The 15,766-nt window shown below is 41.2% G+C and overlaps 2 protein-coding genes across 2 annotated transcripts; both read right to left on the bottom strand.

The window, feature by feature from the left end:
• Positions 1-1,495: 1,495 nt before the first annotated feature.
• On the bottom strand, positions 1,496-5,021 carry ndufa4l2a (NDUFA4 mitochondrial complex associated like 2a). Its single transcript, XM_020089010.2, has 4 exons — positions 4,856-5,021; positions 3,168-3,253; positions 2,282-2,342; positions 1,496-2,171 (listed from the first exon to the last, which is right to left on the bottom strand). The coding sequence occupies exons 1-4, from the start codon at positions 4,898-4,900 to the stop codon at positions 2,115-2,117; spliced, it is 249 nt and encodes an 82-aa protein (XP_019944569.1). The 5' UTR covers positions 4,901-5,021; the 3' UTR covers positions 1,496-2,114.
• Positions 5,022-10,115: 5,094 nt separating this feature from the next.
• On the bottom strand, positions 10,116-15,571 carry actr5 (actin related protein 5). The gene is made up of 9 exons (XM_020088748.2): positions 15,097-15,571; positions 13,895-14,133; positions 13,446-13,615; positions 13,136-13,353; positions 12,861-13,025; positions 12,040-12,144; positions 11,672-11,811; positions 11,311-11,443; positions 10,116-10,834 (listed from the first exon to the last, which is right to left on the bottom strand). Exons 1-9 carry the CDS (start codon positions 15,472-15,474, stop codon positions 10,508-10,510), a joined length of 1,875 nt encoding a protein of 624 aa, XP_019944307.2. The 5' UTR covers positions 15,475-15,571; the 3' UTR covers positions 10,116-10,507.
• Between the last annotated feature and the right edge of the window lie 195 nt (positions 15,572-15,766).

Genomic DNA, 15,766 nt, shown 5'->3' with positions numbered 1-15,766 from the left:
ACAAGGACACACAGACACACACATGCAGCCTCACAACACAAATAACGACTCATCCGCTTCATCTCTGTGTCTGTTTCTCATGACCCGACAACACCTGTGACGCAGTGTGTGCATGTGTGTTAATCTTTAGGCCTTTGAATATCCTTTAGGGAAATCATTTGATCCAACATTTTCCATCGCTCGAGGTCACCAGACCTCTCCTTGTTGCTGCAACATTCCCTGCGGTGTTCACAAGAAGGATGTTTTTTTAAATCTACATTATTCTTATTCTCACCTCAATTCCCTCGTTTTGTTGGATTAAAGGGAGGAGAAGACACAGCCAAGACTGAGATAAATACGAACACAGAGCCGAAGGAGAGTCTGAGGTTTCTTAAGAGGAAGAAACACGAGTCTCACCTTCTCTGAACAAAGCTCAGAGTTAGTGTCAAAACTTTCAAGTTTGTTTCATTTCTCCTTCAGAGGTAGTGAGGTGGTTACTGAGGAAGAGAATAGAGCGGGAAAAAGTTTGAAGTTATGGACTAAATTATGACAGTTTCCACAGATTTAAGTTTGTTTTAACATAATCCTTTTTCATTTGCAGGATCATTTTTAAATCAGCACTATTTTCAATATTCAGTCAGAATGGAAAGAATGGAAGAAACAGAGGTTTGATTTCTTTACTGTTTGTTTTTTTTAGTCTGTAACCATCTTTTCTTCTTTATGAGTCTGCTTGTAAAGATTAGAAGAACTTAAATCACAGAGATTGTTTCCACTGGATCTCATTTTCATCCTACGTGTGCTCTGTGTGCTTGTTTCTGTGCACATTGGTACCTGGAAGTTGACTGTGTGCGTGTGTGCGTGTGTGTGCTCAGGTTGTGCATAGTGTGCTCTGCTGTCATACATCAACGCCATGGTGAGGGACTGTTCAACATCCTGCCACTGTTGTCACTGATCAAAGACACAGAGCTGCTGTCACACACAGACACTGTTGCACATGGAAACACACACACACACACACATGCACCGCACTGCACTGCAGATGGATCTGTTCCATCAAAGTTACTGATATAATGTGGAAAAAGATCTGTATCTAACTCTGTGCCATTAAGGTGAAAGTCACCTGTCTCTCCCTCTGTGTGTGTGTGTGTGTGTGTGTGTGTATGGATCTCATGAAGACCCAAGTAAACCTCATAGGTTGTTCCTAATGAGGCAAAACTTAATTTTTCGAGGTCCTGGTTAAGATCAGATGTAAAATGTGGTTAGGTGAATCTTAGGGTTAGTCAGGAAGTGGGCATGGTTAATGTTAGGGATAAGGACTTGGTTAAGCTGTCCATAATAAATGGAAGTCAAAGCAAAGTACAAAGTATGAAAACCCCTGTGTGTGTGTGAGTGTGTGTGTGTGTGTGTGTGTGTGTGTGTGTGTGTGTGTGTGTGTGTGTGTGTGTGTGTGTGTGTGTGTGTGTGTGTGTGTGTGTGTGTGTGTGTTATTTTGATGGATAAAACTCTCATCCAAACATGGATTTGACGATTTCTTTATTGAAAGACTACAGCTTTGTTTATGCATCACTACCATTTTCATAACTGACGCAGTCACCGTGGATCTGGAGGCTGCCAGACCAAAAAGAAACACGTGCAATTAAGTCACATTAACTCCAGTGAGGTGCAGCAGGGCCAGTGTAATTAATGAGAAGTTCTTAGATTTAAAAGTCTCACACTTGAAGAATATGAGACCCAAATTTCCGGCTGCAGAAGAAAACAACACTGTGCTGCATTTAACCTTCAGACACTGAAAATATGAAGAACAAACTTAAAGAAGCACATCAGAGTGTGAGAGATGCCTTCAGCATTTAACTTAATGCATTCATACTCAAACACTGCTGCATAGTTAACAAAATACTAAATGTCTTTTATGATTTATGAGCAAAACAGACCAGGAAGGTTTCGACATAGAGGAAGAATGTGCATACAAGAGTCCTATGTCATACATTGACTTATTATGTGACACGTGTATTATCAATGTTACCATGTTAACACCAGTGACACTTTAGGTTTAAGGAACCTGACCCAGGATCAGGAGAGGAGTGGGGATGCATCTCACCCTGGGTTAGGATCCTTTAAAGTGTGTCAACTCTGATTTAATACTTAGGTCCCTCCTTCTTCAAGTTTTTGTAGTCTGTGTTGATGGCGACAAACTGAGGGAGAAGATATCAAATGCAACAGAATCTCAATGTTAGAATACCTGCAACCAAACAAACATCTAGATGATATTTAGGGTGTAACCCCAGAGTGTGTCTTTATTTACCTTGTACTGATATGTGGGGTCAAGTTTATTCCAAGGCTCAGGGTTGTTGGTCTTGTTCCAGCTAAACACACAAACAAATAAACAAACTTGAGATAAACTGGCATCATGTCAGGCTGTTAAAGAATCTCATCTACATGAATAAAGCTCTCTATTCAGAACAAGCACGCCAATATTCATCCCCCACTGATACTGATACCCCTGAGAGACGCTTTATTTCATCCCTGCTTAGTTAGAAAGCACACAAAATAAAAAATAAAATGAGATAAAACAGAAGTTGAGGGTCACATTCAAACTCAACGCACAGTATGTGCTTTAATCCCGCTGTGCTGCCACCAGGACGCTTGTTCTCATAATTTCATCAAGCCTGTAAACAGTCAGCTGCTGTAAAGAAGTGATGAAAGACCTGCAACGGCGCACCATCCTGTGAGCTCTTGTTAAAAGCACTTAGCTGTGCTGTGCTGTTATTGGAGTATCATTATGAGCAGATCAACAGTTTGGATAGCAGCGGGAGGAGAGGATGTCCAAACAAGAGGCGGTTGGAGGGAGAAATGAAAGCAAGCAAGGGTACCCTGTGGTCAGTAACACTCAGAAAACAGATCTCTGTGTTTAATCATGGTGTAAAGTGTTCGTCTGCCCTCACTAGGTGTCTTAACACATCTATTGACAAGCTTGTTAACTGATTCTTTGCGCTCATTGATGCACTGGACCCAATGCAGAAAAAACGTGTTATGTTTAGTGTTTAACAACGAGAATACAGAGATGTTTAAATTATGGAACATGTCTTCTAATGCCCATTAAAGAAGCAAGATTCATACCGACACTACATTTTACTTTTTTTATAGAATGTCAACATAAGTCAGTTATTGAATCGTTTTAAGGTCCTTACACAACATAGGGTCCTTTGGCCAAGCGGAACAGATACACAGCCGCACCGCCGAGTCCCAAACAGATGAAGAAGAACTGAGGGATGAGCTGAAGTAGAAAGAAAGAAAATCAAAAAGGTTATGATTCTTAAATATAAAGTTCTAGTTTATTTTGTCAGAAATAGAAAACTGTCAGAGGCAACACGCCTCTCTGGTTGGTTGGGTGGTAGGTTGGTGGTTGATTGGCTGGTTGATTGATTGATTGATTGATTGATTTTGTTCCTTTAACTTGACTCTGTGTTTGGGGTGCTATGGAGCCCCTTGACAACATCAGAGCAGACTGGTTGTTATCAGGAGGGGGGCCTTAAAGAGACAGAAGCTAAAACCAAGCTTTCCAGACAGAGGCTGGAACGAGGGGCTGCAGTAATGGACAGTATATGAAGACAGTGATGTGTTTATCTAAAGCTTTTAAAGTTATAACCCAGATTTCCTTTTAGTAGTGTGTGATTTGGACACACCTGCAACCTATCTGACAAACTCTCCATCTGTCTGTCCATCTCCATGCTTTCAGTCTCTGTACCCATCTGACTCTGGCTTTAACAGACTGTCTCATCTCTGTCTGTCGGTCTGTTATAACTTGCAGCTGTTTGAGGCTCACAGGGATTTGCTCCCTGCAGCTACTCTCTCTCTCTCTCTCTCTTTCTCTCTTGCTGTCTGTCTCTCTGCCTGTTAGTCTGTTCTGATGATATTAAGGAGCCCTGGTGGAGTCTCACAGGGATTTCTTCCCTGCAGTTTCTCTCTCTCACTGTCTTTCTCCTGGGACGCTGATGACAAGAAGTTAAAACTCTGTCACTCAGTTCTCTGACAGCAGAGGTAATAAAAAAATAGAAAAGCAGAGGTAATCCCGTCCCCTGTAGGGACAACTTATATCTATTTCATTCCAACTACTCGTTTAGATTCGGGTGGTTTGTAAAGGTCGCAGAGTTTTTGAAGACTGAGCTTGTCTCAGTTTGACTTGAAGCAACTGAATAAAAACTAAATGATACATTAGAGTTTTTGAAACTTAGTTTGACTAAAAAATTTGCCAACACTCTCATAAGGTTTTACTTTCTGTGACTGTATCTTATTACCAGAGGAGAAGAAGTGAAATAATAGGTGAAACCAACAGCATGTATTTCATCAAAATATAATATCATAGAAAACAAACATATATTGCAATATGTTGGTGCTAAAACATGAATTTCATTTTTTAGCTGTGCACAAGGGCTACAAATTAGCTTCAGTGAGCTGCCCTGCTGCGTAGAGTATAAGTTATATCACATTTCTTTGTGTAACAGTAAAAAGATCCACTCAATACAAAGACTAATAAAAGGGACAAACAAAGTTCTAGAGTTAATCTAACTGTATTTACATTGATATTAATGTAGCTAATGTGCATTGCTCTGGCAGAATAGAAATGAAACAAAACTAAAAGTACAGGAGCTGTTCAAAAGCTGATTGCATTCAGTCTAGCACATCCACATTTCATTCATTTTCATGTCATGGTTGTTTTATTTTATTGCACTTTCTTGAATAAAATTAAGGAAATTGGGCAATTCAGAGCCTTTGATTGGTTCCTGATTAAACCCGAAAACAGAGTAATTACCACTTTGCAAAAAACATGAAAGCAAAACAAAAGAAACACAACAGGAAGTAAATAAAGATTACTTACGCCGGGGTGCCTTTTAGCATGCTCTACAGCTGTCCGAAATATCATCGCTCCAGTTTAAGAAGAAATGATTTTATTATAAAGTCAGTAATTGAGGCACTTGTTATCAACAATCACAAGCTTTGCAGAGCTGTGCACTGACGGGGTTTGGACCTGTTGTTCTCTGCATGGGGAGGGAGGAGTGGAGGAGGGGGTGGAGAAAGAGGTCATTTACGTCTGATTGCTTCCACTTCTGCTCCTTTGTTAGGGTGATTAGACTGTGCTACAGTTTCTATTTGAAAAGTAAGGTTTCATCCTTGTAAATGTACATTAACTGATTATTTTTATCAGGATTTTTGATCAGAAGAAGTTGTGCAAAAAACTCAGAGGCCTGCTCTAACCTCATTTCCTTCACTAAGACTGAAGACTTTCTGGCCCTTTGGGAGCTGAACAGAGGAAATAGAAAAAACATACAAACTCTGTGGCCTTTTAAAAGCCACTGGGGAATATCTGTGTGGATGAACTCATACATATAAGAAAAGATAACAGTGCCAAAACAGATCCCCCCCCCCCCCAAAACACAGTTAACTTGGAAACTGTGACAACAAATAAAGAGAATAAAATACCCTCTCAGAGGAGTAATGCTCTAAACAAAAAAAAAAGCATCATTTAAACACATCTCAAAAAAGAAGTCATTAAAATGTTGAGGGCACTATTTATGGTTAAATAAAATAAAAACAAATGAAGAAAGACCTCGATTGAAAAAATAGACACCTGCACAGAAGTTTGTTGATTTTCTACAATGCCTCCACATCTTGTTCTCTCAAAAACACTTGCAAGTGATGATCTTGGTAAACCAAGGTCAACTGACACTCCAAAACATGACCTGCACGCACATCCAAGAGAGGTTGGAAAATATACGTTTTTCCTTGATAATCAATTTAAAGTGAATTCTCAGGTTTTTTTTTTATTTTCTGGATCAAAATGAATCATCATTAGATCTTATTCCCAGTGAACACATCCTCATCTGAAAGGGTCAAAGCTGAAAACCAAAGGAAAAAATGACTGGATGGAAACTTCTCCAAATCTCTGTCAAAAGTAACAATTGTTTTTCAGCTATAAAAGACATACTGCTGTGCGTTGCAGTTCTTCTGTCACTGACTGACACTGACATGTACAATTACCTGTGTGCTTACATCAAACACAGAAAACCTAATGGACCTGTGTGTGTGATTCATTGCACCCGTCTCATTAGAAAATACAATTTAATTTGACACAGGAGCACTTTGCTTTGAACTGCAGAGATGATTCAATATGAATTAAAGGCGTCTGCCTCACATCTTACGACAATAAAGACACAACATGTCTGTTAAAGATGGAAAAGGCAGACGATGCCTCTAATCATCCAGAAATTATGGATACATTACATTCTTAGCTGTCCCATCCAGTAACATGGAGGACGTGGGGTTTGTGACCTAAACTGAAGCCAACCACCAGGGGGAGATAGGGATGCTTAGGCTTCACTTTTGAGGAGCCGTCATGTCATCCACCTTCACATGTGAGCAACACTGTCAAGGTCACATGGTGATAATCGTATGATGACATCGATGTAATTCTGTGTGTTTGTGTGTATGTGTGTGTGTAGCACGGTGGAACATTCACAGGACAAATAACAACAATAATCAGAGCACATTTAATCAGGGTTTCACAGTTTATTTTGAATGTGACTTTACTCTATCCAGAATCTGCCTGTTCATATCAAACACCTGCAGAACAGCTCCTCCTGTCAGGATGAAACGTGGCTCTGAAAAGTTTGAGGTTGGGTTACAAAAGATTCTAAAAGTTATCACAATCAGAAACTTGTCCTGCAACTTAGTCAACGTTTCCCACAGTCAAATCAAATTCTTATTCTATTCAAAATAAATATATGAAAGTTCCAGCTAAAGTAACCTTCGAGGCCATGGGACACTTGGGACACACATGAGAGGACAATGATAATTCATCATGCAGCAACTTTTGTATCGGAATCATTCAAAACTCCTGTAGCAGAGGGTTTCATACTCAAGAAGAGACACGTCTTGAGTTAACAGATATACTAAGTGGCACAAAAGCAAGGTGATTGAAATAACAGTTAATAATGTGAATGACATGGAGACAGCAGCTTGTGTTCAGGCAGGAAGGATCTGTGAGGGTCAGTTTATAATGTTGATGCTGCTGAAGCTTCTCGGTGAGAAGAACAGTGAACGATCAAAACTGAGAAAAAAAACTTCTGTTTCTTCTATCAAACGAGTCAAAGGTTTCTCCACACAAAACACACAATAATTATTTTCTAACTTTGTGTAGTTGTTTTAGGTCCAGATGACATTTTGGTTCATCTTTATTAACATCTGTCTGCATATGAATGCATATACATTAGAAGGATTGTAGCCGATGTATTCCAGTCAAAGTCTTTCACCTCTTTTGCTCTGCACACAGAAAGTTTACCTGCAGGCAACCAAAGCCATCCTCAAACGTGATTGGTCAAACTAGAAATCAGATGGCTTCCAGCCCTGATATCTTGTCCCTCACCCACAGATTCTTCATATTCACATACACAGATCATAAGTCTTTTTATACTGACTCTAATCTTCAGTTCATGTCCAGGAAAAATCAACTTGTGGACACTTGACTTGACTTGACTTGACTTGACTTGAGGCCAGTGTTGTTGAAAGTCCCAGCAGCGTCCTCACATGTTCCTGTCACGTTCTCATGGGAAGCCCTGACATTTGAGATGAAACAGACAAACAGAACTGAGCGGATGAGCTACAAATTCCCACAAGACAAAGAAGAGTTTGTCAAACTTTGATGTCTTTAAAGAACGTAATAAAAAATCTGCTTCTGTTTGATTTGTAATCAGACGTCCGGGAATCTCAAATGAACACATCAACCCAAAATAGTTTTTTGTGATTTTCAGTGCTGCAAAGAAACTAAGCACATTTGCACAAGTGCTGTACTTCAGAGAAAAACTTAACTTAAGAACCACTTCATGCTACTCTCAACACAATACACCTCAGACTCCCTGTAGTTTTCATTCCACTACATTTATTCCACGACATCCTATCATCAATATCTAAAACATGATGAATTGTTTTTTAATAAACAATCTAAAAGTGTAATGAGTCTTTTTATAGTGTATTTTAGTAGCTGCTACTTTTGCTTGAATGAAATAAAAGTAACAAATACTTATTTTAATGATTGTTACACATTTTCTGTGTAAGATTCGTGAATTATTCTCAAAGAAATCGACATATATGTTGAAAAAAACATCGCACAATGTAAAACTAAGGGAGAACAAAATGCTGGATCCACCCCCTGATCTGGATCCACACCAAAATGTAATGTCTTCATCCTTGGGTCATGGCCCAGTCCTCCACAATATGTCATGGAAATTGGTTGTGTAGTTTTTGTGTAATTGTGCAAAATGACTAAATAAACACAGACGAAAACCTTATTAGGAAAGGGAATAAACTGAGCGTCACTTTCACTAATGACATGATCCCTCGCTGGCTTCCTGCCCTCAAACAAGGATTCTATCTCAGTCACCGAAAGCTTTAGCACGGACTGAATCTGAGGAAACGTGGATACAGTTGCTCACGCCAGGCTGGATTTTAACTCAAAACTTGCAGCTACCTGGTTACTTCTATGTAACTGTGCCAACAGGACACTCTGCAAACAGGCTATTTTAATCCCTGTAACCATGGAGACCTCTCTGTACTGAGAGAGAGGAAGAGAAAGAGAAAGGGAACATACACTACTCAGAAATGTTGACAGGCTCAAGAGTTACACAAAAGTACAACATTGTCCAACCATTATAAAAATCTAATTTTGTATCTGTCACGCAGCCAGTTGTGGGTTTTTATTTCCTCCTCCCCTCCAACACAGGAACGTGTGACACGTGCTCGGCCCTGTCTGCCGTTCCTGCTGACCTACAACACTGCAGCGCACAGGTAAGTCCTCCTAATTAGACACTGTACAACACTGTGGTCCAAACAGGGCCCAACAGTGTGCAGGCTCGTTTAAAAATACACAGCATCTCCACGGCGTCTCTACAGGATCCCCTGAGCTGTTTGAAACCAGCTCACCTAATGATGACGTTCATTGGTCCTAGCAGTAAATTTGACTTGTGTATCTCAGACATCTGGCAGCGAGGTGACAGTGCACACAACAGAGGAGACCAGGAGGGGAGAGGTTGAGGAGGAAGCAGGTGTGAACAGGGATGTAAGTCAGCACCATAACCACACAACGCATCTGTGTTTTTGTTTGTTGGCTTTTTGATTTGAGATTAAGAAAAGTCTCAGAAGAATCAAAATGCTGATCATAACCACAGAACATTGTGGCTATCAAATGTGTGTCTGTGTTTCTAAAAACCTCTGATCAATACCGGAGATAATTCAACTGCTACTTTATGGCACAATGGTGGTCAAAGATGATGAATATGTTCCATATGGTTATAAAAAATAATAAAAAAATCATTATTTTGTAATAGTACACGCAGTTAGTTATATTTCTCTCCTTTATATGAACAGGAAAGCTTTGCTGAAATGTAGTGTTGCCATAGAAATAAATCCTCTTCACTTAATTACACATAAAAGATTGCCTTGTTTTTCCTGTTTAATCCCTTTTTGCTAAATTTGAGCCAATCACTCTGCTGGCTCTGATTAGCCCCAGTCTGCCGTGCTTTGTGTGTGTGTGTGTGGAAGAAAACACCATCTGAAGTTTTGAATGTTCAGCTGCGGCACCGTTCAACACCCCATAATACTATTAGACTGTCGAGGAGTGTTGGGTTCATGATGTGGACCAACAAGGAGCGAAACAGTTCAGCCATTCAAACATACCTACACCTGACTGGACCTTCAGCTCAACTCTAAACATTATGATGATGATGATGAATTCACAGTATCAAGGGTCAAAGGTTATTGCTGTCATATGTTCTTGTGAATATTAAATAGATTAAACTGGTTGTGTGGAGTTGTGCATTAAAAACAAAGTACATTTTGTCCCACAGCAGCTGTATGAGATGAAACCCCTTGAAAAACAACTTTCAGCTCTGACTTTAGAGGTCTGTATAATAAATCTACTACTGTGACTATGCTGCTGACACAACACAGGAGCTCAGGTGACACTGGAAGCTGAGGACAGCGACTAGGGTTTGTTAATCCGTGCCATCTAGTGGTGAAACACTACACTGCAACATCGTATAATTATAGTCTGCAGAGTTAGTAAATAAAACTTCTCTCCTCATGTATCCATGACAATACTGTTGCTTTTATTGGTCCAGAATTGGAGACTTGTCATTCAAAGCAAACACGTTTTTCCATCAGTGAAAATACTTTTTTTTTTAGAAAACACAAACAACAAAATGTATTTACAGTATACAAAAACACATATATTCGTAATGGGACTTCAAAAGTATCATGTGATGGCCATTCAATATGAACAGTCTCTTGTGGTTTTCTAAAGCATCATGAAAATAAAACAAAGCTGTACCCACAACTGATCAAAGTTTAAAACAAGTGCCTGGAGAAGAATAGATTGTGTGAAGAGGTGAGGTCGCTCTGCGGACCGAGAGCACACAGGAAGTCTGTGGCCGCCCCCTTTATTTTTCAGACCTTATATTGCTTTATCCAATATCTCAGTTTATGAGGTTACCATAGAAACATCAGCAGCAACAGTAGAACAGGAGGGAGTCAGGGCAGGTGTAAGTGTGGAGACAGTGGTAGAAGTTCCTGTTGAAACCAGTGTGGTAATGGAGGGTTCGACGGGGCGTGCGGGAACCGGCTTGGCGATCTTCAAGGGAATGAAGACGTTGGAGGCACAGTGCTCGCTCAGATACTCGCCTCCTTTCTCCTCGTAGTCCTGTCTGCTGATCCATCCCTCTGCAGCTCCTGCTCCGGGTGGATGCTCCAAGGCCCAGTCTCTTGCCCCATACCAGGCACCCAGGGCCGGCTGCGACGCCATGGTCACCTAGGAAGGAGTCGGCCAGTTGAGTTTAAATTGATTTGAAAAACAGATTGACTCTAGATTACCTAAACTATCCCATTCTGGGAAGCATCTGGCCACTGTAAACACGGAGAGTGTCTGGATTTCAATTTGTCTTACTTCACATCACTTTCATACATGAAAATGTCCAGAGATTTATTATCACATATGAAGAACAAAGCAGGAAATCGATCAGTTCAGATGCTTTAACAACAACAGGAAAATGTTCAGAGGTTGTGTGTGTGTGTGTGTGTGTGTGTGTGTGTGTGTGTGTGTGTGTGTGTGTGTGTGCACACTTTGTACTATGAATTTTTGAGGTTGCAAGTAGAGGAAGTTTTGTTGCCACCATTTCAATTATATACAATCAGACATGACAGGTTTTCAAAAACCATTTGTCAAGTTGTCATTGGATCAGGTCTGTATAACGATACATGCAGTTTTAAAGAGTTTAAAGTCTGCACCTTGAAGTGTGACTGGAAGGGTCTCATTGCCAGAAGTTCTCGCTCCACTCGCTCCTTCATCCCTGGGTACTGCATGTTTCCACCTGTCAGAAACACATTGCTCACCAGCGCCTCCTGTTGCTCTGGAGTATACCTGTATGTAGCGTAGATAAAGTAAGGAAAACATCAATACCTTTGAGTTGTAACATTTAAAGTGTTGTTTTTCCAAAAGAAAAATGTGAAAAATTGTGTTAAAAGAGAGAATTATCATGACCCTTGTGTGTGTTTGCATGTCTTTATTTGTGTATGCTATGTGCATACGCTGTATATTGCATATGTGATCTTATTTTTTGTGTGCACACTTGCTGAAATGTATTATCACCTGGCCAGGACGTACTGCAGCGTCTCCATCAGTCCCATTTGGTCCTCTCCGGTCAGCGAAGGCTGGAACAATATCTCTGGGCACCGCAGCCGCTCTGTCCCAACAAACAGCTGATGGTACTCCGCCACGCTGAACATGGGCTGGAGATGAGATTCAAGATATTCATCACCAGTGTAAATGTTTGAGAAGTAGTGACACCAATGTTTCAGCTCAGGAGCTCATTACTGTTCTGGCACAAAAACATTACAAAAGGACAAAGTGTTTCTCACACATCCTGCCACACATTAACCTGGCAGGTAACTACTTGCACAGGATTAATGAGGATCTAAATGTCAGTCTGGGAAGTTCCAGTCCCTCTGTGCCACTACCTGAACCACATTAGCAGGTTTTTCTGGCAGCGTGTCCTCAGGAAAGTCAGGATCCATCAGTGCCACTCCGTCTCCCTCGTCCATCGGATGGTCCAGCTCAGACACCTGACAGAGAGCGACAGAACAGCCTCAGGCACTTTGTCAGCTGTGACACATCCGCTGTAGCAAACGAGGACAGACCCTCCAGACTCATATTCACGGTAATGACGTGTAGAGCTAATTAATAATTGGGTCATTTCAGTTTAAGTTAAATAACTTCTGACTTTTAATAAAATATTGATTTAGAAATGTTTCTTTGATGAACTATTCTAGCCCAAAACACTACCAGTCACATTCACTCATTCTCACTCACAATCATTCAGTGCTCTTCCATTATGCATCATTCTTGAAATGCCCCTTAGAGATGCATTTTAATTCTACTTGTTATGAACATTTGTGGATGATTTTGTGTTCTTCTCACTTCTTGAAAAAAGAAAAAGAAAGTAACAAGGAGAATCCTCTGATCAAGGAGCTATAGACTTTTCCCTATCGCTTCCAGGTTTATTTCAGGGCCCAGTTTAATATGCTACCAGCACTGAGACTGCATATCAATAAGATCTAATTGATCCCGAACAGCTCAAACAACTCTCTGAAACGCCTTTAGCAAATGCTAAAAATTAAGCAGATCAAAGCTGTTCCAAAAACGTTAAGGACCTTAAAGTCATTGACTAAACGTGATTGAAACAATGTGGTCCTATTTATTTTTAAACATGCAACCATTTTGGATTTGGTGTACAAAGACCTTATGTCCTCTTCCTCTCATTTGGTGGAGTAACACCCACCTCGATTTTTCCCTCTGCTCCGTCACTATGCAGCAGTTTCTGTCTGCTCTGCTCCACGGCCAGCTGCAGTTTGTTGATGTACGACTGCAGCTCCTCAGCTGAGTCCATGTTGAGCTCCACCAAGCTCTTGTGAAAATGATCCAACAGGCCGTCGTCCAGCAGCTCCTGGACACATAAAACTCTGTGATCGCTGTGCAGAACACATCTGTAATCTGGACTATCATATGTATAAAACAACAATAAACCATAACACCATGATACAACAGGTTCCTTGCCTGCACTGCCATAAGTCTGTCCAGCTTCTCTTGGTCCTGCTGTAGCTTCTCTTCCCGGCGGCGAGCATTGATCTCCTGAAGCCGTCGAAGCTGTTGAGCTCGTCTCTCCTGCCTCTCCTCCACGCTCACACATCCACCCGGCACCTTACCTGAGAAGGGGAGTTGCATACGGTGCACCTCCTGCTCATAAAACGCCGGACTGCGCCACTTTTCCAGCTCTAAACAGATTGTTAATGGAACTTAAGATTAATTTGGGAGGCCACAATTCAGACACTTAATTGTAAATTGCTGCCGTAGCTTGGAGCTGTACCTTCATGATAATCCACAGCCGTGTAACTGTGCTCATGCAGCAGTTCTTCCATGCGGCTGAGTGTGATGGCGGCGAGGTGACCTGGGTATTTCAGATGGAGGAGGCGCTGCAGGTACGACGCCGCCTGGCTCCCAGCCACATTCACGCGCTTACAATTCACCGCATCCAACCTCGAATCAAAACCATGTCAAAGTTAGACTGTACACAGCAATCAGTGGGTGTGACTTGGTTGCACTCAATGAAGTCTGAAACAAATCAATGAAGACATAATAAGGAAAGTGCAGGAGTGAATAATCTCTCTACTAATTCCAGAAATCACTGTCTGTTTGTGGAACGCACATCATCATTCATCTCATCAGCTTCACTCTTGGCATGTGTATCGTTAAAGGTCCAGAGTGTGGTCAACTTTTCAATACATGGGCAGTTTGTCTGCGTCTGTGAATCCTCACCTGCCATTGATGACCGGCAGGATGTGAGAGCAGTGGTATCCCGAGGACAGAACGATGCCAGTGTGTGCTGGATGGACTTCTCTGTGGGCGTTACTGTGGTACAAACTGTACAAGCCGTCCACGCCGTAGGAGACGTGCGGGACGCGGTAGCACTCGAACAGCAGCTCTGACATCATCTGCCGACAGTGCAGCGGGTTACAGGGGGCCTCTGTGAGCACAACGGGATGTTCCACACTGCCCTGCAAAATCATGGCAAAGAAAAGCTGTGAGATCACCTGGTCATGCGATCATCGACCGGTCACCACTGACATTACACGTAAAACTGAAAACTGGCAAAATTTTAATGTGTAAATTTACATTGAAAACTTTTGTTAAAAAATTGTGTAAGTCCTATGGCAAGTATGACAGATATAAAGGTAGTAACAAGTATTGTTTGGAGTTTTATTACAGAATGTTAATATCTAATATTGTAGAGTAAGAACTATAAGTGTGATGAGATTAGGGCTAAGACCCACTTATACATACTTCAGATGTTTTAACTACTGAAGACTTTTTAAAACCAGGTGGAAACCCTGTCACTTCCGGGAGAGAAGTCAAATGGATGTGTTTGAGATTAAACACCTTGTAACACATAAACTTCTCATTTGTAAATATTTGGAACTTCCAAACACATATGTTGACCTCAAGTTGAATTCAGGTGCTTTTACTACTAAATTAGATACAGTCTACTTGTCCAACTTAAACAATTAGTCACTAAATCAGCAGTTTTGACAAGTACATCTTCAAAGTTTATGTCAGGGCAAGAAAGAAGTTTAAAGTGTTGAATTAGGTGTCACATTTGGCTCTGGGTCATTGTGGAGGGCATTTCCTTTTCTTTCTACTGTTTATTTGTATATGAATGTTTGGTCCCAATGTTTCATTTGTTTGTGTCAGTTAAATAACTCACTAATCGAAGACCAGTGCTGCTGATAATATGTTGGTGGAAAAATAAATAATACTAATGGTATGGCTTTACAACCAAAATAAACATGTTCTACTCTTGCTGAAACTTTCAGGAATGCCATTATAAAAAAGCTTCATTGAAATAAATAATAATAAAAATAAATAATTTATAAAAGTTAGACTGTGTTCACGTTCCCCTGTGTATTGTGTACTGCACATGTGTGCAGGGGAGACACCATGTTCGATCCCCCAGCAGTCACCTCAGAGCTGATGCCCAGATGTGTGAACACATGGTCGAAGATGAGCTCCTGGATCTCGAAGTTGACGACCACGTTGCGGTCGAACTGGCTCTTCAGCAGCCACCGCAGAGGCTCCAGGTTCGGGATGTCGTTGCCGATCTGGGTCTCGCTGCGGGCGGCTCCTCTGCTGCGCGCCGCCACGGACCTGAAGAGCAGCCGCGGGGAGTCCAGCTCCCCCGCCGCTGTCGCCCATCCGGCCCGGGTCTGGAAGGAGCCGTTATCTATCACTATCGAGGCCGGTGTGGGGCTCGGGGCGGGGAGCTCAAAGATCGGGTCCGGAGACGCTTTGCAGTCCTGGAAGGAGAAGATCTGACAGACCGGCCGCTCCGTGGAAGCCATTTTGAAAAGGTGCTACTGCAAAATACCTCCGAGTGGAAGCTTGGTGTCGCTGACCTATAGTTCTGCCTTAACTTCAGAAGACATTTAATCTTTGCAAAGCAACAAACTACTTGTTGTATATTTTAACAACAAGATAAGTAGAATTCATATATATATATATATATATATATATATATATATATATATATATAAAAGACTGTGGTTTTTACTGTTTGCAAACAAAATGCCCCATATCTCAAAGATTTATATTTTAATTTTCAGCAAAACTTTAACACATGTCTGTCTGCACAAG

This window comes from Paralichthys olivaceus, chromosome 6 (genome assembly GCF_024713975.1).
Source record: "Paralichthys olivaceus isolate ysfri-2021 chromosome 6, ASM2471397v2, whole genome shotgun sequence".
Taxonomy (NCBI): Eukaryota; Metazoa; Chordata; class Actinopteri; order Pleuronectiformes; family Paralichthyidae; genus Paralichthys; species Paralichthys olivaceus.
Note: the sequence above shows the minus strand (reverse complement) of the source record. Positions and strands in the feature narration are given on the sequence as shown.